The following is a 23286-nucleotide window of genomic DNA, read 5'->3' as shown; positions in this document are numbered from 1 at the left end:
TTGCAATAACTCTGCGATCGGTAATGCAGTTAATTCAAATTGTTCCAAGAAATATAAAATTTGAAAATTACAACGTCTCATACTAGTAATCGTTTTTACTGCGTATCTTACGACTTAAATATTAGTTTGAAATTTTTATTATTTATTTATTATTTCAATCATCGGTAATAATTAGTAAAAGGTTAAAAAATGGCAAATGTATCGCGACAGCCAATAGCTTCACTGCAATCGAAAATGCAAAATACCATTATCATTGGAGCCATCATAAGAAGTCAAAATTCAAAGATTATTGACCCTACAAGGGCAAGATGTAAGTTCATTTTTTATTTTACTACATTTATTTTAGCCAAATGAATTAATTGTCGGCTATTTTGTCACGTATAACCTCATTATCAGGAAATTTTTAAAGTTTTTTCAAAGCTTACTTACCTCATGATTCATCGATACGTTGTTCTTAGCTCTGATATCAAGTTTAACTTGAATCAAACTTGTGTTAGAATCTTATATACACAATGCTGTATAGGAATATATTTTAAATAAATATAATTATTTAATTGCAACAAAAATCAATGTAGATAATATGGAATCTCGAGCAGTTTGGAACTTCACTCTGAGAGATACGATAGATGACTTCATCAATGTAGCTGTTTGGGGCACTGTTGATTATATTAATAAGTTATTCACAACTTTTCATATTGGAAGTATTGGTAAATCATTGTTAATTCATATCTTGATAATGAAAACAATCCATCACTGACATGAAGTAAATCTGATAGCTTTTCCAGAAACTTACTTTACAAGAACTTTTTAATTTTTTAAAGTTTGATTTTCAATTAATTTTTCATTCATATTCAGTTAAAGTCATCAATGCTAAACTTACAATACAATTATATATGCATTCCATAAGAATTTAGTATTTATTAATTTTTTTATTCGATTTTTAAATTCAGTTGAAGTCATCAATGCGAAAATAACAGAACGCAAGCCCGATGATCCAAATGAAGTCTACGTTCCAACGGTATCGAGTCCTTACACACTGACTCTCAGCCAGAATTCATCATTGATCCAAATGCACACTAGCCCAGCTTCTCAATTTTTTCAAAATTTACTTCACTTGCCAACAAAAGATCCAGCTGGAACTATTACTTTGGCGTACATTTTGGAGAACAATGAAATGCTAAAAAATCAGTTCGTTGATGTACTTGTTGGTGTAACTTTTGTATGTTGATCTTTTTCTGTTTTAATATTAGCTAAAAGTTTGAGATGAAATTTACAAAAAATTGATATCATAGGTTAGTCAAACTCGTGAAATTGTAACTCGACAGGGAGAGTTGACGAAGATTCGCGAATTTGAAGTAGGCGATGGGTCAACAGAACAAATAGTTTCATTGACTCTCTGGGATAGCGAGTGGATAAAGCTTGCTGATCAATGGCAACCAAAACAAACTATTTTGTTTTTGGCAGATGCTCAAATCACTTATAATAGCAGGATCAAGAAATCAGCTCTCACGATAGGTACGTAATTTTACGTATCTAATTTTATTTATTTAACAAGGATTAATTCTATTTTTTAAATAGTTAGAAAAACGGTGATCACAGAAAATCCCCATGTTGTTGAAAGTAAAGAATTGAGGGCTGTACTACAAAGTAAACCAGAACATGGATCTATGTCTCCGTTTGCTGTTCCAAATCGTAAGTTTTTTATTTATAATTCTTTATTTTGGAATAGTATCATTGCTCAAATATAATTTCAAATAAATTTTAAGTTATTTTTTTCCATTCATCAAAAATAAAATAATATATTTTTATGAAATTAATGTTTTCAATTCAGCTAATTCTATAACAAAGCAGATGACAATTCGTGAAATAACTGCAAGAATCAATTGTGCACTAACCAATCCAACTGATGAACGAATGCAACTACTGGTAGCCGTAACTACAATCATTGATGATATGAATCTTGATTCTACTGACCCAACTGTAATAAGTGCTAGATGGTATATGAAAAACTAATTTTTTCTACAAAATATTCATTAGATCTTTTGTAAAAGTGAATATTTTTACTTATAGCGCAAAATGCAAAAAAGTCGTCAGTGACGGTAAAGATTCTTGCATGAATTTGGAATGCCCTTTTGGAAATGGAATAAAAAGTCCGATGAATGTCATGAGCTTAAATATCATGGTAACTTTAAGAGATGATTCAGGATATTTGGTGGGATGTCGCTTAAAAGATGCTGCTGCAGAAACTGTTCTTGGGTGTACTGCAGATGTACTCAAAGTACACTGATTTCATTAAACGTTTAAATTTGAAATAAATCAATGTACTAAATAATAATAATTTTCAATCGTTTATAGGATATGCCCCGTGAAGAACGTATGATCTTAAAAGAAAAATACGTTGACAAGCTATGTACTGTGCGTATGCAAATACTAGGACCATCTGCTGTATACGAGAAACCCATCTACAATATTCTTGCTATTGATTTAGTAGAACTAAAGGATGATCGATTTGAACCCTTTGATATTGAAGAATTAAATTCAACCTATGATGAAATTAATCACTAAATATTATAGATAGCTAAACTTACAAAATGATTCTCAATAAATAGTTAATTTGGTATGATTAATTGTAGTTGGCTTAATAAATAAGTGTGAAATATTATAATATTCCTGTGCGTATAAAAAAAAATTTATCGAATTGCTCAATAAAATTATTTTAGCTCGATGTAAATAGAATTGGTATGCAAATTTTACCTCTTGTACCTATATTTTGATGACATTAGTATTTAATAATAAAGCTTTCATATGATAAAACATATAACATTTTTTCATTTTCGAAACCAATTATTAATCAATTACAAGTAATAAAAACTAGAAAAACACAAAAGGTATATAGTACACAATCTGACGTGATAATTTAAAAGTTTTATAACGTGACAGTCTCTATAATTTTCTTTTTATCTTGTATACATTTAAAGAAACGGTCCAGCTGATCTATGCACTGGATGAGTGGTTTAAGAAAATAATTTCGTATCTACAGATTTACCACTACCGCCAATTCTATTCATAATTGATAATTAGTCTTGATAAAAATTATAGCTAATCATAAATATATAATTCATAAGAATGTTTTGACTACTGAACTGATATTTTTGGTGCCTTTGTTCAATGCACTACATATTCAATACTAAATTAGAATAATTACACTTAAATATATTATCATAAACATATGTACAATAATTTTGATAATAAATATTGAAGCTTCAATAATATAAATGTTATACTTTAGTCATAGTGTTTAAACTATAGGTATCTTATAAAATAATTATTCTTTTAAAATTAATGCTACCATTTTTTGGTAGCAGGTATAAATTTCATTGTTTCTTTAGACTGTTCAGGTACACCTTTAATACAGTTTGGTGAAGCTGCGTTAAAATAAATATTTCCAATAAATATGGCTGACCATCCGTTATCTTTTTTCAAGCAGTCATAAAAAGTTTCATCGCATAAACAATGGCTCCTAAAAAATATCGTATAATTTTTAATCAATATACTGTACGTTCATATGATCAATGAAAATTTATTTACTTACTTTGTATAGAATGCTGTATTGGTGAGATTGTAACGTTGATCTTTTTTAAGAACTTTAATGGGACAAAAGTCATGAGATCGGCAGCATCTAAATTCAATACCAACTTTAAATTTATGTAAAACTAAAACCAAAGATAAGCGTATCGATAAATCCATAAAAAAATATTATACCTGTCTACATTGTGCAACTTTCCTAAGTCATGAAAACCATTAGCAATATTTCCTAGTCCACACCACTTTGTTCCTAATGAATTAAACGGCAATCGATTTTTATAAAGTATTCTTATACCGCATAAAGAAAATCACCATGATATACTTATCACTTCATGTGATGTTATTAAATACAATTTACCTGGAAAAATGCCATTGATCAGTGCATTTGGTGAACGTGACTTTATTTTTGGCACTTCGTTTGCTCTTTCCTTGCTGTCTAAGTTGTCAACTGAATCACAATCGCGCACTAAAGCCATCATTCTGACCATGTCAATTTTTTCAACTTTTAAATTGAACTGGGATTTTAATTTATTCAAAACTTCCACAACTTCCTTTTTCTCGCTATAGAAATGAAATCAACGTAAAATTTAGCTTCAAATAGGAAAATTAATATTTTAATGAATAATTCGTACTGAAATCAAATATACTTACTAAACTTCAATTACTTCGCAGTGATTAACTTTATCATTTAAATTTGCATCTCTTATCACAATGGTTTGTTCATAACTGTACAACTCACGTTTCCGATCACTTGCTAAAGCAGGAAATTGTGGTATACCTTGAAAAATGCGCATTTTTCGGGATCTCATGTCCAAAGGACCAAAAGATCTCAATTGCACAGATCCATTGCAGAATTCTTGACTGATAGAGAGAGATAATAGCACAACCAATATTTTCATGCTTTGAATTTTAGGAGCAAAATGGCAAAAATGAATTTATCAATTAAGTATCTTATGCTATATGTGGGTGTAACGGACTCTGAAGGAGTCAACAAAATGAAGTATCCGTCTTTAATTACGGGGCTTTATATTGCATGGAAAGCCGGTTTCGTATCTTTGTATTTGACTTTCATGCTTTCTTTAGGTTCGTTTTCTTGTGTGATGATCATAATTCAAATCGGTTGTAAAGTAAATCGACGCGAAGTTTTAGGAAGTTTACAGCATAGTTATCATCTGCAGAAACACATGTTCTAGCAATATCGATTAATTATTATTCTGACAATTTCAAATTCTTATTTCCACTAGTAACCAAAGTTAGAATATTAATTGCCTACTGAAGGTTTTTTTAAAATTTTCTTCGTCAATGTCAAATTTCAATTGATTCTCGTTTAATGAAATGAAAAAAAAAATAAATTATTTTAGGGCAATGAACTTTTTTTGAATTAAAAGTAAAAATGTAACTATCAAACCGTAGCAACAGCTGCGAAAATAAAATCAACGCAATGCGTCATTAAAATTTAGAAACAAGATTCCAATAAAAAAGTTTCCTTAATATATTTCTTGAAAAAATTCCAATGGATTTTTACTAAAAATTAAGCTTATTATATCTAAAAAAAATAATAAAAACAGTTTTAAGCCGAATTTATGTTTGCTCAAATGTAAAGACAAAATATTATTCATTATTGTACCCGCATCGAATAAACCTGACTTAACTCAAGCACACACGGAATATTGCAATGATAATCTTAACGCTTTGTAGTCAGAGTTAATAACATTGAAAAAATGCTAACACTGAAACTTCCACCAGACTTATTGTACAATCGCATTCAAAAAGATCACAATTATCTTCGAAATGGAAATTATTAGCTTTATAAATAAGATATAATTAGCATACATTCCTACAACTTGATAAGTTTTGTATCGGAAATGATAAAGGTAATGATTGCTTAAATTTAAAAATATTATGATATTTTCTGCAGTCATTGTATCGCTGATCGTTGTTATACATAATAATATAATAATGAAATCTTTATTTCCACCTATTGGTCCAGAAATTGATTTGGTTTATTACAAAATTATTTGCTTTAGCCTTACAAACATGCGTCAATCCATACTAATGCTTCTACTACTTATACGTTTATTACAACTTATTTCAGATTGTAGATAGCCACCGGTTTTATTTTTATTGATATTTTATATTTATCACGGGTAACTAGCTAATTGTATTTCAAATATTCACATATCATATATTATACATTCGCGACTTTTGAGTTCAAATACAAATAGAACCTTCATTATAATCAGGTATATTGCCAGTAATATTTTTATTTACTCTATGCCATCTTATTTAGTTTTTATTACTCTCATGTATTACTATCTATTACAGTACGTTTGATGAATCAATCGAAACTAATTTCAACCTCGTGTGGATGTCGCGTCCAAGCAAAGCGAGGGTGAATAGAACACAGGAGGTTCATATAAGTCACTTTATAATATGAAAACGCTCTCTAAGTATTTCTGTTTTTCGCACATATATGATAATAGAATTAATTATTTTTGTTGTGGTCAGTTATTTGCATTAAATAAATTAATATTTTTACTGAAATATGATATATTCACCTATACGCAATCTATTCAAAACAGCATTCAAAAATTCAAATATAGCATGCATTTAAAACTGTACAATATCAACCAAAATGTCAGTCCATAATAACACGGAAAAGGTAAGTAGTCGAATCAAATTTTTGTGCAAGAGTGTAATCAGCTGTTCGCATTGAGTATAGGTTATGTTTTGCCTACGTTAAAAAGTATACACTTCTAAGCTACGTGGTTTATTTTTAACAAAATTCCATTTGACGTGTAATTATAAAAAATTTAGTTTATAAATTATGGCAGAAGGATTTCTTCATCTTTTACCTAATAAAGATGAAACAGTGGAATCAATTCGCGATGAAATACGGCGTGAAAAGCTTACAAAAAGAAAATTTCAAAGAGACTTCAACCTCAGCAGAACTCGATCAATTTTAGGAAATTTAAATGATAATGATCGTGTATACGATGAACAATATGTTATAGAAACTACCAAAACTCTTAAAAAGAAAACATTACCTATTACAGAATATAGAAAATTGCAGAATGCCTTGATTCAAGTGAGCATGATAAAAAAAAATAAATTAATTGTTTTAGTACTGGAGAAAGCAATTAATTTGGTTGAATAAATTTTTATTTCAGAATAAAAGTCATATAAATGCATTTTTCACAGTAGAACATGCAATTAAGGGCCTGTGCAGAGATTTATCTGGTACACCTGCTCAATCAAAGTTAGCTGCTGCAAATTGTAGTTGTAATATTTCTTTAGGTGATTCTAAAGCCTGTTTTTTATTGTGTAAATTCATAGCTCCATATTTAATTTCTGAACTTGAAAGTACTAATCAACCACTAGTTGTAAGTAAATTCAGTTTACACATGCACATATAATTGAAAGAAAACATGGTTTATATAATATTTTATGTTCAGGAAGTTTGCGCTTGGACTATTGGTAATTTATGTATTGGAAGTATTAAAGCATTTTCTATTTTACATGCACAAAATTGCTTTCAATCATTGATTAATTTAGCCAAAGAATGCCCTGTTAATCTATTACCTGCAGTTAGCTATGCATGCTTGAGGTACATACATGTAGGAATTACAAGTATTGAGTAAGTTGATGTTTACAAAAATGTATAGACTGAATTATTTTGTGATCGAGTTAAATAATTTATTTTTTAGTTCTATAGATATCCAGCAGCTTACACAAACTATTGTTGAACATATCGTGCAAATTTCTGATTTAGACTCTGAAACATTGTGGTTATTGGCCCTACTATCTGCAAACTCAGAAAATATTACTCATATTGTTAAATTAGTACCTGTAATCTATGAGTACCTTTTTCAAGCTGTGTTCATGCCTGACGAAAACATTCAAAAGGTACCATTTTTATACATAAATATTTAGTACTTTTTTCGATTGTTCCAAAAATAAATTAAAATAATTAATTTTCTAGATTTCTGCTGCTTTAAGAATTATTTGCAATACTACATTCGAATCATCAGGATATGTAGCTCATATTTTATTAAAAGAAAATAGTGAAAATATTTGTCAAACATTAGATAAATTGCTATGTCATCAATATATTCATCTAAGGAATGAAACTTTATGGTTATTAGGTAGTAATATTATTAACAAATTTGGTATTTTTTGTGTATGATTATTTTATATGAAAACATACATAAATATAGGTCACTGACACATAATCTGCTTCTTATTACAGGTAATCTTTTGAACCATAATTTAGAGACTGTTCAACGATTGATAAAGTCAATCGTACCTTTGTTACCGTCTATAAAATTAGCACTCAATTCATTTAACAAAACAACGTGATGTAAACGTGATGTACCAAAAGGGAAAGTAAGTGAAATTAATAAATAGCACCACCTAATTAACACTAATTATATCACAATTTTTTATAAAAAATTTCTTTAAGATTAAAATACTCTTCTAGCAGGGACAAATTTTTTCGAGTCCTTTCGACTAGTCTCATCTTCTACACATGGAGGTTGCGCAATGTTAAAGTATATATTGCCAATAATATTTGCAGATACGTGATTGATGCTCTTAAGGCAATTGTAGAAGGTCTCGTCACAAGTACAGTGAGATCTAAAAAATGAAATAATGAAGTTATGCATCTGTAAATTTGTGTCATTTGTTAACAATCTACGTACTTGCTGAAAAACGAGTTGTTCGTGAGATTGTATCGTGACCTGTAGGCTCTAATTTTTACGGGGCATAGATCATGAGCTCGACAGCATCTAAGAATTTTTTTAAACGTTTGAAATTATATGAAATGTTTGATGTTCAATAGTATTGTCTATATTTATTCAAGAACAAATTTAATAAGTATTTACTAAAAATTTCTATCTTTATAACGATAAGAATTAATTGTTTCGGAGACAGTAATTTTTAAACAAAAAATTGTGAGATGAATTCTAAAATAAAATACTTTTGTAAATAAATCTATATTATTTATACCTGTCGACTCTCGTTCGCGTTCCTAAATCATGATAACTTTTTGCTATATCTCCAGTTCCACACCATTTTGTTCCTACACAGAAAATTTATTTTCAGTATACAAAAACTGTTTATAAATAAATTGCTTTGTATTAATTTTACCGGGAATTATTCCGATAAGTAAAGGATTTCCACCATGAGCTTTTTCCGCACTTGCAGTGACTAAATTGATAGCTCTTGATGGATTCTCATCCAATTTGTCACACTTATCCATTAACTTCATAATGTCTTTGAATGTGAGTTTGTTCAGCCTGAATGATACAGAAAGATTCCTTAATAATCCCTCTGATTCCTTTGGTTCACTAAAATATTTACAAGTTTCAATTAATAGTTATAAATTTGTAATATAAATTAAAAAAATTGCGGATTGTCAAAGACGTTTCGAAAGGTTTATTATCCAGTCATAAATTACACGTAAAAAATGCAAAATAGCTTAAGATTTTATATGATAATAAAAGTAAAATAAACTGCATTTTTCTTAGGTAAATAACGTAAATTTTTCTAAATTTACTACATTGTCGACAAAACTATCAGCACTCAATAATTATTTCACTTTTTTCCACAAGTATTTTCTTCAATAAATTTGTCAGTAAAAAAGATACTAATAAACCCAAGTCGTTGAAAATACTAGCAAGCCTTGACCCAACAACATTATATCTGCATAAAAAAAATAAAGAAATCGTGATGGCGCGAGAAGAAGTATACAAAACACTTTCGCCAATCGAAAGTTGTCTCTATAATTATTCATAGTCTCGCGTTTTTGCACTCACTATACTTCGATGAGCTCGCAGTGAAGCAGTTTCCGGCCATTCAATACATCCACCACAGCAATAACTTGCTCGTGGTAATAAACCATTCTTGTCTCGCCGGCAGTTTTATTCAAACTCGGTAAATTTGGTAATCCTTTGAAGACACTTGTCGCCAAATTTGGCGATGGTTTGAAGATTGGATCTTGCAGTGTTTTGCCGCTCAAAGTGAGCAGCAAAAACAGCATTCGTATCATGATTTCACTTTCGTCCGAGATAGGTGGGATTTAGATTATATGTAATCGGTATTTCGAGATGCACTGTACACTGCCAAGTTTGCACACAGCTATACATGAGCTTGTCTATGGTGAGCTGACAGGACAAAGAAAAAGAAACGTGAGCGTGAGATTAATTCGCTTTTTCAGGTCGACGTAGTTTCGTTGTAGAACGAGGAAAATTTTCGCGATTGCATTTGTAGTTTGACATCCTGCTGAGCATTTCAAGTCAGCACAACTCAGTTGGATATTAATAGCGAAAATTTTGATAGTCATTTAGTAATTGAGCTTTCACACTTGGTTAATTATTTATTTTCAGTATAATCTTGACAGTGGAATATTTGAAGGTTTTTCCGAATTCTGCTCTACGGTATCATTTGGAAACGAAATGATTGTACACGAGATCGTAAGATTTCTTAATTTTGAAAACGCGCCCGATAAAAGCGCCTTAGAAAGAAAGCCAGTCGAAATGACCACGCACGTACGCGCGCTTCTTCAAACGGTTGCGCGCAAATTGCTCATTAGAGAAGTACCAAAGGGGGACACCCAACTTACCTCAGCTCCGGAAAATTGTCGCGCGCATCCTCTTTACGAACTAAGCTTTCCCGCGTCGCTATTCTGAGATTCTCCTCACCGCCGGTGAAATCGGATGATTATCATTGCAGCGACACTCGATTTTTTTTCCTCTTTTTCGTCTTTGTGCGTGACCAATCAGTAGGATTGCAGCGTGCACATTGAAAATGAAATATGTAACTGGTGTGCTGTTATGCACCACTAGCGTTCAGATAGAATCGCGGCCTTCGACTGCCGCGCAGGTTTCTGGGTCCACACTCGATATGCCTACTCTTTCTTTTCTCCTACCATCGCCGGGGGCATACACTTTGGCCGACGTCGACGCCGACGAGAGCCTTTCGCTCTCCCACCTTTGTTGATGCGTCTTACTTGAACTTGCTGACACGCTGTTGCGATCGCCGTTCGAGCTTTGTTATTATTATTGTCATTGTTATGACACACGAAGTCTCATCGTTATCCTTACTTCTTTTTTTGTTTGTTTGTTTACTTTATAATCCTCATTAGAAGTTAGGTGCTGATTTTTGCATCGAGTTAATCAGTTGTTTAAATTCTCAATCGCACGTGTAATCGATTTTCCAATTGAATAACTTGACGAGACCGATAAGACATTTTTAACCGCTTCCCGGAGTATAGAAAAAGTGCAGAACGTGATCAAACTCTGTTACAACACAATCAATCCGTTGATGCTTTTCTATTTTAGCTTTTTACCTTACATAAACATAAATTCACGATAAAAATCGTGTCGCAATTTTTTCTATCGGCTTTGCCAGACACTATTAAATCATCTTTTATCCGAAAAACCTAACGTTCAGCAAAAATGTTGCAAAATTCAACAAATCGACTCGTCAAAATAATTAAAAAAAACAACCGATTCTTCAAATTCTTCATTTTAAAAACATTCGCTACAACAAGGAAACAAACAACATTGCAAAAAAGTGTCTCTCTTCCAACACAGCGGGTTCCATTGCATAACGATCTGAAATTACAAGGTGATAGTTATCATCCGGCTTGCAAAAAGGAAAAACTCATAAAAGACAGAAGCATATGTGGGCAGCCAGGAATACAAAAAGTAAAGAAAAAAAAAAGAAAACTTAGACGGAGAGAAAGAGAAAACGGGGATGGCAGAAGAAGCGAGAACCTACTTTTGTTAAACGCGCGAGCAGCTCCTTCGAAGAAAGTGGGACGATTTGTCGCGCGAGCGCGTTGGCGTTTATAAGTTGTGCCGCATGCGGTAAACTCGTTCCGATGTGTATGTATATACATCAGGTCTCGCTTTGCAGACGCACGTGCGTCGATTTGAAGATTTAGGCGCGCAAAAAAAAGTAGACAGCCGGATGCGTTGTCGTACGAGACCGACGAAAAACCGTTTCGTTCTCTTTTTCATTTGTCTTCGATGGATAAATTTTTATTGTATAATAATGTAAAAGCATATAGAAAAATGTATATCAATATCAAAGCTCAAGTCGTTTAAAATATTTGGAAGAAAAGGCAGAGCTTGCAATTTTTCGGTGAATGCAGGTCGGAAGGGAATAAGTTAGGATGGCTTCTGTGTCGGGAATGTTGATGCCGCATTGCTACTTGGTTTATTGTAGTTGAACAGCGTCTGGCCAGACGAAGCGTTGGAATTCAAGCGATTGGCACTCACAGTCAGACTAACTTGCGTAGCGTTAACCAGCTGTAGCCGTACCGGGCACTGGCGATAGCCTTCAAACAATGATTTTACATGAAAGTATGACAGTTTGGGAGCGCACAAAAAATGAATAATCTTAGCAGTGTGCCAGGCAACGACGCTACGACATGATAAAATTGTTGAAATTCAAGTGATCGCGTAAAAGACCGACGTATCTGTATTTCCACACGATGGTTAATTTTTTCAAAATAAAACACGTCCTATTTGATGTGCAATACATGGACATGCCGTTTTTTTTTTACTACACGACTGGTTGGAGGTATCACTTGAGATTCTAGTTGACCAACGCATTGTAACATGCAAATGAACGTTTGTATAATCATGAAAAGTGAATTCCACGCGTACACGAAATAATTTCAAATGACTTTCGATAAAAATGATGTTCCCCGTACGAAAATCAAACGCCACCTACCAGCATGGTGAGGACCGGAGCAATGACAGCAAATCGGATTATTCCTTGGTCTCGAGCAGAATTCAACGCTATGCGGTTCGCCGCATCGAACGCAACGCGGCAGGTGACGGCAATTAGCTGCGACATGCCAGAACCCCTGGCACCGATAACACTGGAGTACATCGTCGTTCTGCTGCTGTTGTTGACTTGAATTCCCTTCGACCACTTGATTCCCATTACTAGCAAAGGGATTCTGCAAAATCGGCCCACTACTACCGTTGTTACGCCACCAGCGCTCGGGAATTGCCGTGAAGCGTGCTGCACCGAAGAAGTCTAAGCCTTGACGGAGGAGTTGCTCGTATTGATTTGGTTCGAGGACCTGTTAAATTTCGACATTGATAAATCAGTTGATCAAATTGGATCTTAGATTCAATTCGCAATACTATGGTTGATGAGATTTTCGTCTAACCGAATTCACCGTACTGTACTTAAGAATGCGTTCTTATTTGTTTGTATCTGAGCTACCCAATCGAAAAACTAGTAAAAACGTACTAGTCATTCGTCACATTCAACAATAAAAATAAAGAAATAGTCATTCAACCTTGAAATTGCGTTATCTAAAACGACTTCCCTCCGCAATTAGCTAATAATAAACATCTCTCCCGCATTAAATACAATAGAAAATTGTCGAGCGCATCGTCGTAGTGGTCAGGCCGAGTGCACTCGCACAACGGACGTCAGCAGTGTGGAAGCTGTCTTCGCGGATAGTTTGCAAGCATTGTAACGCGCGATCAATACCTCGACGCGCACGTAGTGTCGCAGTCTCTCGATGCTTCCTGTCTCGATGCCTTGACGCCCCAGCGCCGAATTGAGATCTTGCAAGGGTATGGCCCAGGGCACATCGCGCAATAGAACTGCTTGGCGGTAGCGCGTGTCTCGCTCGCAGAAACGTGCCACCTGCGCGTGTAAATTCCAATTGAGTTCGAGTCGTTCGTCGAGTACAACTATGCACGCCCATGCATTTATGTAATTGTCGGAGTGATTGTTTTGCTAGCGTGTGACTCGTTTGGGCTTGCGGTCGGCGCACGAGCTGACCAATCGCTGTCTTTTCTCTCTTTGCGCGGTCTCTTTTATCGTTGCATACTTTCCTAGTCTAGCTATGGGAAAGTACGAAAAAATGTGCGTGGCAACGCAGCATTCGTAAGAAGCATCACAAGTCCAACCTGCACGGGACACTGAAAGATCCTTGCGAGATCTCCCCTCTGAAGTAATTTATCAGCGTCAGCTTCTCTAGCGAAACCAGCGATCAAACCGCATCGCGTCTCCGAGACATGCCAGTCGGCTAATGGATCGACAGCGCGAATCGCTTCCTCGAGGCTCGCTCGTGGTAGACCATGGTCGACCACTGCTGGTGCTGCTGCAGCTGCTGCCGATGCTTGCTCGAGACCGTTGTTCGTGGGTGAAACGTACAACCAACACGTGACCGACTGCTGCTCCTGACTATGGCTCTTGTTTATTGCGAGATACGCGGCGTTCGCAGGCTCTTGATTTTCTTGTGAAATAGAGATGACATTTGTTTGTTGCTTGACAAGTTTTTTTTTTTTTTTTAATTTAATTGCCCCTAACGTCGTAAATTTGTAAACCAACAAAGCTATAACCTTGACGATCTGAGAAAGCAGACTTTACAATTTGGATTTAAAGAGATCGCTGAATGTTTTATTTGCTTTACCGTTCGAATCACCGTCCTCCTCTTGACTTTCCATCCTCTGGTAAACGAACGATAGTTTGAGCTGCCTTAAGAGCACATTTTCGCCCCCACGGCTACAAACGCGAAGCCGTGAGTTTGTTTGACAGCTCGGTAAAAGATTATATTGCGATCGATCTGATATTTGGATAACTTCAAGTTCGCCAAATTTGCTAAATTACGATTGTAAATAAATGGTACAAAATTGAGATATTGAATACTTTTAAAATGTTTTAATGACCGTAGTAATAAACATTGAAATGTAATTAAAAACATCTGCTACTTTATGAAAAGTAATAATTTCTTTATAAACCATGCAATTATCACTTGTAATATTGGTATCATAGTAAGTGAAATTCACCAACAGCCAGCCGTATAATGCAGCGAATGCAAAAAAAGGTGGAATGTTTGACAGCAACGCTAAAAACATCTAAATATAGACTATCATATAAGCATTCCACGAAACCAAAATAAATGTCCAAAAATAATAGTCGATAACATAAATTAGCCGCACGCACAGTTGCAGTAGAAACAAACGAGAGAATTTCGGAAGATAGTCAAATGAAAATCAGCTCTTTCAAAGAGCAACAAAAGAATTATCAAAACGATTTTTCACATGCATCCGGCGTTGCAGTGTTGCAGGCATAGATCTCGCGAATTTCGCGCTGGTTGTTCAAAGATCCGCGCAATTTTATAACAACTAGCGTCGTGCAGCGGTTGTCTGCTTAACTGAATGGAAACAGCAGCTTTTGGCTCTGGTTAGATTGGATGATCGTAGTTCACGTTCGTTTCGTTCGCAGGCCTGTTCGTTCGTCGTCCTCGGAATCTGTCGGAGTTCAAAGCGAGTGCTGCTAGACTGTGCTAGACAATTCGAATTGTAATCGTATGTACCGTGTGCATATTGTTTATACTCGTTGTGGTGAACAGCAGAAACATCAGCATGTTGAGGTGTTACAATTGACGTGCAACAGCTGAGTGTGTGCGAGAGAGAAAGAGAGAGAGAGAGAGAGAAAGAGTGAGACTCGGCATTGCTTCGCGCAGTGCAGAAAAGAAAAAGGAAAAGCTTGCGCGAATAGAGTGGTATGAGAGTGTGAACATTTTATACATATCTAACCCTTTCCTCCTACTCGCGCGTACAACTCTTCTTTCCTCCGAGAAAGAAGATAGAGAGCGACGATCATGGCTGATGAAGTTAAATGCACCAGGAGTCTCTACGAGCTCAGTATACCTGCGGTGGCTAACCAGTTCCTCAATTACAAAAAGTACCTCAAATACTTGCCCGAGAGTGTACTTTTCGATCTTTACCATCAGGTGAGGAACTTCAATCGGTATGCTCACTCATTCAATTTTTTCCGTTAGTTTATTGTTATTTTTTCATTCTTCCGTGTGAGAATGATTTTACTATACGTGTTTAGAAATCTTCTGCTAATCGGCTGAATTTTTCAGCAGACTCTCGACGCACATCGAGCTGTCATTTTTATGCACGCGCGCATACGAGCGAGTGAGACGGATAATGTAACTTTCTTTTCTGCAAGATGGTTCATTCAGATTTACCAATTGATTGGCTTCTTTCGTGAAATACCTTTTTGCTAATGAGTTTTACCGTGATTGTATGGTTCTATCATGCATTCGTTCATTTCATTCCTGATTTTTCATTAGTTTTTGCGTTTCAACGACTTTACGTAACCTATCGTATGTTTTTAAACATTCATTATTTCACAGTTATCTGTTATGAGACCGTCTTGGCAGATTTACATTTGTTGACAGATGTACTTTGATCTATAATGCCAAAGAGTTGCAAATATCAAATCATTATATATAGACTTTTAATTTTATAACAATTCCCTTTTAAATTGAAAAATATATGTTTTTGTGCTTATCTGGCAAAAAAAAATGACTGATATTGATACAAAGGAAAGTTCATTTAAGAGATATGGCTGAAATCAGAATTTAAAGAATAGAACTTAAAGCTTAAGATACCTCTGTCAGTGACATATACATTGCTGTTTGCTGAAAGCCAAATATACTCACATACACATACAGCTTTCTGTTAATGAATATAATGAGCATATATACTGACATTCTGAAGAATTACTCTTTTATTATCATGCTATGATTCATCTTTCTTATTCTCTAGATTATTTGCCAAGGGGGGATAACACTATACATAACCACTTTGAAAATAATAATAAAGTTCCTACCATGTACTTTTTATCAATCACATCTTTCTATTCCAGTTGTACAAAGACAAAAAATTATGCCTTCTTGGAGTGGAATTGAGTGATCTCAATACATTCTCTCGTATGCTTAAAGTGACAAACCGGCGTATCCATTTACTGAAAGCTTTTCAGGTAACTTTAATCAATCCCAACAAATAAAATTGTCTTAATGAATAACAATTGAGAGCAGTCACTAATCAATACATATATAAGGGATCATTCATTTCCTTCTATTTCAATATAGGCTTTGATGGACCATGAAACAAATGTAGGAAATGAATTAGCCACCAGTTATACAACTTGGTGTACCACACACAAAGAAAATACAGCTGTACATGAAAAGATCATCAATCTTGGTCTACGTCTTGGAGGTTTTCTCAGTGATGCAGGGTGGTATCCAGAGAGTGAAAAGGTCTTAATATCTTGTAGGAACCTCTGCTTGTCCAGCACACAAAATAGTGAAACTTGGTGTCACACTTTAGACTGCTGTCACAAGTATGTCTTTCTTAGGAAACAATATAAATGAGATTGAAAGTTTGAATACCAGTAATACTATTCTTTTATGATAGATTGCTGCATGCACAAGCTGCCTATAACTCTTTTATTGGAGCAGCTGCGACATATAAGCTTGCATTAGACACAATAAAGAAACTTGAAAAAAGTGAACGTAAAAATGCAAATCATGCTGCTCTTTATGCAGAATTCAGTGTTCTTTTTTTCATTAGGAATGAGTATGACTTAGCATACAAGTAATTAATCTTCAACTAATTTAATTAGATAAAAAGATAAAACGACATTTTCATTTAATATAATTTCTACTAGGTGGAGTGTGGATGCATTAAAAGAACTAAAACCATTTTTGCCAGGATACATTATTGTTAATGTTTTACGACAAGCTGCCAAATCATGTATAGTTAAAAGAGATTATCAGAAAGCTGGATTGTTAATGAAACAGGCAGTATATTTAGCTAGAGAAGTTTTTGATATTGATCATCCTAAGTACAGTGATGTTCTTCTTGATTATGGATTTTATCTTTTGAATTCTGATAGTATTGTAAACAGTGTAGCAGTTTATAAGGTAATACTCATTTTTGTTAAATGAATTAATGATGGTTAGGAACAAATCGTAATCAGTTCATTTTTTTTAGCTTGCCTATGAAATAAGAAAAGCTATATTTAATAAGTATAATCTTCATGTAGCTATAGCTCACGAAGATCTAGCGTATGCTTTGTATGTACAAGAGTACAGCTCTGGGAAGTTCAGTCAAGCTAGGTAACATTTTTCATCTAAATAATATTTCTTATTTCCTATGAATATCATAGAAATACATAAATATTGATTTGAATATGGTTTAAATAGCACCCACATTAACAGAGCTATTGATATAATGGAAAAGTTACTACCTGAAAAGCATTTGATGCTTTCTAGTGCCAAAAGAGTGAAAGCTCTTATTTTAGAAGAAATAGCTTTGGATAGCGCACCAGCTAATGGTAGCGACCAAAATTTATTTTTTAAATCGGAAACTCTTCATTTATCTGCGCTACTGCTGGCGAAGGATGCTTTTGGTGAAAATAATGTACAAACTGCCAAACACTATGGGAACCTTGGAAGGTTGTACCAAAGCATGAGACGATATCAGGTTTGTAACAATCGTGCGAAAACGAAAATAATATAATATCTTGTGAATTTGTCTTGATATCAAGTAATACAAATGATTTTTAATAGGAAGCAGAAGAGATGCATCTGAAGGCAATTGGTATCAAAGAAGAGTTACTAGGCCCCGACGACTATGAAGTTGGTTTAAGTATAGGACACTTAGCTTCACTTTACAATTTTCACATGAACCGATATCGTGACGCCGAAGAATTATATCATCGAAGTATCGCTATAAGTAAGAATTTTTAACTTCTTATGATGAAATTCATAGACTTTGACATGATGATCACATATTAACTTTTTTTATTTTTAGGCCTCAAATTATTCGGAAAAAGTTACAGTGGTTTAGAGTACGATTATAGAGGTTTGTTACATGTTTACACAAAGCTTGAGGATCACGAGAAATATTTAGACTACATGGACGCACTGAATAATTGGAAAGAACTGAGGGACAAAAATGCCGAATCGGAAGAGCCTCCAATTGAAAAGAAATGTCCAGAGCCTTTAGAAAATGTAATAACTGCGTTCTTTTCTATGTGATATAATTGAAAACGAACATCACTGAAAATGCATAAGTCGACTCGTTTACATTGGTACATATACTCACGAGCAAACCGTCGATATAAAGCGTACCCTCGAATTGGAAAGTACAAGTCGATCGTGATTGAGTGACCTCGTATTTGTTTGTAACACTTTTATCTTTTACTTAGCCACTTTGTTAAAAATTATATTTTTTGTTAGACAGTTATACTGTTATTCATAACTTACGAATTTTTTAAATGTTCTGTCTTCTTTTGACTTGTATACTCAGCAAGATAAAATCATTGTATGCCAATAACAAACACCCGATTGAAATTTACAAGACCAGAAATGAGTGATAGTTTATAAGGGTGACAATTTTCAATTTTATATTACTAATTAAGAAAAATCAGTAATATTTTTTGTTTTACAATGAAATTGGACTTTCTATTTGAATAAATATTTAAAAATCTCGCAAAATACAGATGTTTTATTTATAACTATTCTTTAATTAAAGAAAAATAAAATACTGAAAATTCATTCTTCATGGGAAGATACAAATTTATCTATGGCTGTTCCAACATTAATAATTTTTACACTTTAATATATTTTACGTTTGAATTATGCTTACAATTTACTTTACGATAAATTTTTAGAATGAAATAAAAGTTGGTTAATCGTGAGAAACTTCTTTCGCCATGGATTTTTTCTAGCAAAATAATAAGTGAATGTTTGAAATATTTTGTGCCTTATAATTTTAATCAAAAAGACCCTTGGTAAAAGGGGTTTCTCTTGATTAACTAACTCTTATTTAATTCTGTATATCCATGAAAAGCAATCCAGAGGATAACAAAACAGTTAATAGTTATTTTTCATTTTATACAGTTTTAAGGTAAATAAATATTGAATGTATACATGCATTTGAAAGTTTTTAACTTTTAAACGACATCAAAACTTTAATTATTAGTCTCGTATTTACAATAAACTTATTTCTGGCATTAACTTTTTTTTATCACTCGACTATATCAGATAATAAGAACCAACTTATATGTCATTTGAAATGTCTATACCTAAAGATAATATACATTTTTTGTCCGAAAATTGCACCAATTCGATGAAGCTGATAAAATTTCCAGTAATTATTTAAAAAATATATGAAAACTAATTAATGGACAATCATTTCCATACACTTTTATAAATTGATTTAAAATAGGATTGTCCAATATTATTTTTCACGTACTTTTATAACATTTTGGCGCATCCATACCTTACACAAAATTTCTAACTAATGGTTACTCAATTTAATCGAATTGATATATCCACGTTAGAAATGTATAATAAAGAAAGTGATGTTTAAAGTTAAAAAACTGAGCTACAAACACTTTCCAGAATTAAACAAAATTTGGTTTTAAATCATATTGCACTCTTTCACTAACTAAGTTCATCACATCATTCGTTGTTTTAAGGAGGATCTCGACTGAAATAAGGAGCAGTTTCTTGCACCAATAGGGTATGACAAACATTGCAAACTCTTGATGGCCTTTGCTTTGGTCCACTTTTCACAATATTGTTTAGGCATGACTGACAAAAAATTTGTCCACAATGTCGACAATGCATCTGCACGAAAACAAGCACAATTAATTAATTTTTACAATAAAGCATAAATAGTTAACAATTTGCAACTGACTTTGTCTTTCTTTTTAGCTAAAGTAAAAGAAGCGTGACATGTTGGACATTCATCAACATCATCTTCAAATTGCCATCTTACTTCCTTCTCAGAATCTCTGATTTTTTGTAATTGAACCTAAATTTTAAACAATTAAAATAATAAGTAGCTTCACAGTAGTAAAGATTTGAGTAATTTTTATTGGATAAATTATTGTACCTGTAATGACTGTGTCAAACGTACAAAATCTTTTTGTGTCTCTTCACCAGTGTTCAACTCTTGCTGTAAATTTGTTATTTGTTGTTTTAACTCAGCTATAACTAAGTCAGTTTTAGAAGCAGCTTCCACCATACTTTGAAGTTCTGCTTCCAATTTTTCTCTTTCAAGACGATCTTGCTCTATTTGATCTCTCAATAGCACAAGCTCATATTCAAGAGACTTTGTTTTTCTTTCTGTTTCTTCTTTTGCAATAGTTGCTACTATTAGTTCTTCGCGAATTTTAAGGATAGCTATGTGTAGTTCTTCAACATTATTTGGCATATTTATATGTTCATACTGATAATGTTCTGAATGTTTACTGTATTTGCCCATCAGGTATTCATTTTGTTGTTGAAGCCTGCAGGTAATTAAAGTTTTTAATTATGCTTTTTTTCAACTAGTATCATTATTAGTAAAACCAATATATGCAGTTTAACTTACTCATCTAAATGTCTTTGGACTTCTTCTCTTTCCCTTGTCAATCGGCACAACTCTTTTGTTACATTCTCTTTAGTGTGGGTGTACTGTTGTTTTAATTCATCAATTGTTTGCTTAGCTACTTTTACAGAACAGGAGAGATTGCTTACTTCAGCTTTATGCTCCTCTTTTTTTTCATTCCACCTTTCCTCCATTCCTTTTCGAAATTCAACTTCCTTAGTTAAATCTTGATTTTGTGTCAATAGCATTTGTTCAGATTCTTGCAATTGTATTTTAAGATCTTTAACTTCCATTTGTATTCTTTGGAGTTGAGCTTCATAATTACAACACATATCACATGCACTTTCAGTGCCCATTTCTCTTGCTTTTAGCTGTTTATTCAATATTTGTTCTTCTTTCTCTTTGAATTTTTGCAGCTCATCATCTGTTGTGCGTAATTTTTCTTTCAAAGCTTTTATTTCTTCTTCTAATGGCACAACCAATGAACGTAGTGATTCAGCATCCTCATCAGCCTACAAAAAATTTAAGTTTATTAATATTATGCTCAATGGTTAAATTTGAAACTTAAAAAAACAAAATTTAAAAAAATAACTATATACATGTCTTCTATTTTTTGACGATATCTCATCATTTTCAGAAGCAAGAGATAATGAATCTGCTCCTAGTTGCGAAGCAACCTTTTTTGCTAGAGTTTTTGTCATCGTTGACAGAGAAAGTTGAGGTCCATCTGGTATTGTACTTTGCATAAGCTGTAACTTCAGATTATTATTTTCTTCCTTTAATTTACTAATTTTACTTTCCCATTCTTTTCTAACTGCTGTGGACTCTTGCACAGTTGAATTTATTATCTGTTGTAAAGATGCAATTTCATCCTCTGCTTTCCGTTTTTCTAAATCAACTTCATTCTGTGTTTTTATATTTACTATTACCAACTGACTCTTACAATCATCCAACTCATGCTGTAACTTCTCTTTATCTTCTTGAAGTTTTGAATTTTCTTCAATTTTCTGTTTTGCATCTTCTACATAACAAATAAAATGGTAGTAATATTACTAAAATAAATAAAAGTTTCTGATTATCAAGTTACCTTCTTTTTGCAAAAACAGTTCTTTCATTTTAGCTCTTTGAGCATCAAATTCTTCTCGCAGCTGAGTATTTAATGCCTCTAACCTCTTAATCTTTTCATTTAAGTCTTCTATAAAGAAAATTTTCTATGAATGAAAATATGTAACCCCTATAACATTCATACTGTTTTGTAATGTGACTCTCATACCTGTATCATCAGGAATGTTGTCAGCTTTTTCTTTGGTTTCATGATCATCTTGCTGCTGAGATATAGACTCCATTCTTATTTGATAGCTGCTGTAAAATATTTACATAAAACAATGGTTCTAATAAATAATAACAAAAATCCTTCTTTATCACAACTCTTCGACAAGCGATAAAATATATAAACTTTGTATGGAGAACACATTCATCAAAGTAACCAGAATTTGTAACGATCAGCATTTTCCATTTTGCGTTGATTGTTTTCCAACATTTCTCTCACGTATTATTAGGTGTATACTCGGGTATCTTGGGTGTTAAACGTGCAATAAATTGATAAACTTGAAAAATGCAAAAGCAGACAGACGAGGACTCATCATGTCGTGACAGATCGTTATTTTCCTCCTTGAGGCAATACCACGACGAAAGTGTCCGCCTGAGTCACCGTACCCGGTGTTCTAAGTCTCTCGATGTACACTCAACGCTGTTTAACATCGTTAATTCTTATCTGCACTTAGAATACCTGAACGAGATGAGGCGCTTTGTTTTGTTTTCCCTTTCTCTCACTCCTCAAGCGTGCAAATAAGAATTGGAATAGTCGATGTGTCTCGACGTGTAAAAGAAAAGTCAATCTGCTTCAGTCAGCCATTCCTTTTTAGGTAGCACAATGAGCAAAAAAGTGCACCAGATTATTGGATAACGAATGTAGATATTTCTACATAGATATTCTAGTAGAGTTTGGTTAATTATTCGAATAAAAATTCGTAAAACAGTTGAAACAGTACATATAACCTCACTTTTGGCGATATCTGAAAATTGCCTTATTGCGGTTTGCGAATTACGATTGCCAGTTGCCACTGTTGCCAGCTACTTCAAATTTCTGTGTTTGCCTCTCGCTCTTTTTCTCGCTATCATTCCGTCTCTCTCACGCTTGTTGACAAATGTTTCCCATACAGGTCCAAAACTAGCACCCAAATTTAGCTTTTTGATATAATCGATAAGCTAATTACGTTATTAGATAGTTCATCAAAAAAGTAACAATTTTTTTCCTTACCATTTGTTAGTTAGTCCTTGAAAAATCCTTTAAAAAAATAAAATAAATCGTGGATGCTGGGCTCCAGCAGTTCCAACACCCAGATTCGATATATGACGAACAACAAATGATAGAGGTAAAAATTGTTGCTTTTTTGATGAACTATCTGATGACATAAAT

The 23286-nt window shown here is 33.4% G+C and overlaps 7 protein-coding genes across 10 annotated transcripts; 3 read left to right on the top strand and 4 right to left on the bottom strand.

The window, feature by feature from the left end:
* Positions 1–189: 189 nt before the first annotated feature.
* Positions 190–2748, top strand: LOC131662807 (meiosis-specific with OB domain-containing protein). Its single transcript, XM_058932750.1, has 8 exons — positions 190–310; positions 576–707; positions 951–1219; positions 1293–1515; positions 1579–1692; positions 1832–1997; positions 2071–2278; positions 2356–2748. The coding sequence occupies exons 1-8, from the start codon at positions 190–192 to the stop codon at positions 2563–2565; spliced, it is 1443 nt and encodes a 480-aa protein (XP_058788733.1). The 3' UTR covers positions 2566–2748.
* A 597-nt stretch (positions 2749–3345) lies between these two features.
* Positions 3346–4379, bottom strand: LOC131662857 (phospholipase A2 hemilipin-like). The gene is made up of 5 exons (XM_058932824.1): positions 4237–4379; positions 3944–4146; positions 3763–3835; positions 3593–3679; positions 3346–3520 (listed from the first exon to the last, which is right to left on the bottom strand). The coding sequence occupies exons 1-5, from the start codon at positions 4377–4379 to the stop codon at positions 3346–3348; spliced, it is 681 nt and encodes a 226-aa protein (XP_058788807.1).
* Positions 4380–6318: 1939 nt separating this feature from the next.
* On the top strand, positions 6319–8204 carry LOC131675793 (uncharacterized). Of its 2 annotated transcripts, none has more exons than XM_058932564.1 (7): positions 6319–6673; positions 6756–6968; positions 7041–7222; positions 7293–7491; positions 7568–7730; positions 7835–7971; positions 8066–8204. In XM_058932564.1, exons 1-6 carry the CDS (start codon positions 6413–6415, stop codon positions 7942–7944), a joined length of 1128 nt encoding a protein of 375 aa, XP_058788547.1. In that variant the 5' UTR covers positions 6319–6412; the 3' UTR covers positions 7945–7971; positions 8066–8204. The 2 variants fall into 2 exon arrangements, with proteins under 2 accessions (XP_058788547.1, XP_058788548.1); XM_058932565.1 differs by having other exon boundaries at positions 8048–8185.
* Positions 7918–10551, bottom strand: LOC131662711 (uncharacterized). Its single transcript, XM_058932566.1, has 6 exons — positions 10208–10551; positions 9402–9749; positions 8734–8933; positions 8593–8665; positions 8286–8372; positions 7918–8220 (listed from the first exon to the last, which is right to left on the bottom strand). The coding sequence occupies exons 2-6, from the start codon at positions 9632–9634 to the stop codon at positions 8049–8051; spliced, it is 765 nt and encodes a 254-aa protein (XP_058788549.1). The 5' UTR covers positions 9635–9749; positions 10208–10551; the 3' UTR covers positions 7918–8048.
* Positions 10552–11759: 1208 nt separating this feature from the next.
* On the bottom strand, positions 11760–14069 carry LOC131662856 (uncharacterized). Its single transcript, XM_058932823.1, has 5 exons — positions 14036–14069; positions 13530–13858; positions 13105–13263; positions 12328–12685; positions 11760–11929 (listed from the first exon to the last, which is right to left on the bottom strand). The coding sequence occupies exons 1-5, from the start codon at positions 14067–14069 to the stop codon at positions 11760–11762; spliced, it is 1050 nt and encodes a 349-aa protein (XP_058788806.1).
* Positions 14070–14833: 764 nt separating this feature from the next.
* LOC131662770 (amyloid protein-binding protein 2) lies at positions 14834–18911 on the top strand. Of its 3 annotated transcripts, none has more exons than XM_058932679.1 (10): positions 14834–15130; positions 15211–15361; positions 16288–16401; positions 16514–16764; positions 16839–17018; positions 17092–17347; positions 17418–17542; positions 17630–17909; positions 17996–18161; positions 18240–18911. In XM_058932679.1, exons 2-10 carry the CDS (start codon positions 15230–15232, stop codon positions 18464–18466), a joined length of 1731 nt encoding a protein of 576 aa, XP_058788662.1. In that variant the 5' UTR covers positions 14834–15130; positions 15211–15229; the 3' UTR covers positions 18467–18911. The 3 variants fall into 3 exon arrangements, with proteins under 3 accessions (XP_058788662.1, XP_058788661.1, XP_058788660.1); XM_058932678.1 differs by having other exon boundaries at positions 15207–15361; XM_058932677.1 differs by having other exon boundaries at positions 14834–15361.
* Positions 18912–18998: 87 nt separating this feature from the next.
* On the bottom strand, positions 18999–23056 carry LOC131662768 (rab GTPase-binding effector protein 1). Its single transcript, XM_058932676.1, has 7 exons — positions 22081–23056; positions 21895–22002; positions 21407–21828; positions 20811–21319; positions 20331–20727; positions 20133–20249; positions 18999–20062 (listed from the first exon to the last, which is right to left on the bottom strand). The coding sequence occupies exons 1-7, from the start codon at positions 22151–22153 to the stop codon at positions 19907–19909; spliced, it is 1782 nt and encodes a 593-aa protein (XP_058788659.1). The 5' UTR covers positions 22154–23056; the 3' UTR covers positions 18999–19906.
* Positions 23057–23286: the final 230 nt, after the last annotated feature.

This window comes from Phymastichus coffea, unplaced genomic scaffold, assembly GCF_024137745.1.
Source record: "Phymastichus coffea isolate CEN01 unplaced genomic scaffold, Cenicafe_Pcof_1.1 PCOF00028, whole genome shotgun sequence".
Lineage (NCBI taxonomy): Eukaryota > Metazoa > Arthropoda > Insecta > Hymenoptera > Eulophidae > Phymastichus > Phymastichus coffea.
The sequence above is the reverse complement of the archived record's forward strand: the minus strand, read 5'-3'. Positions and strand labels throughout refer to the sequence as shown.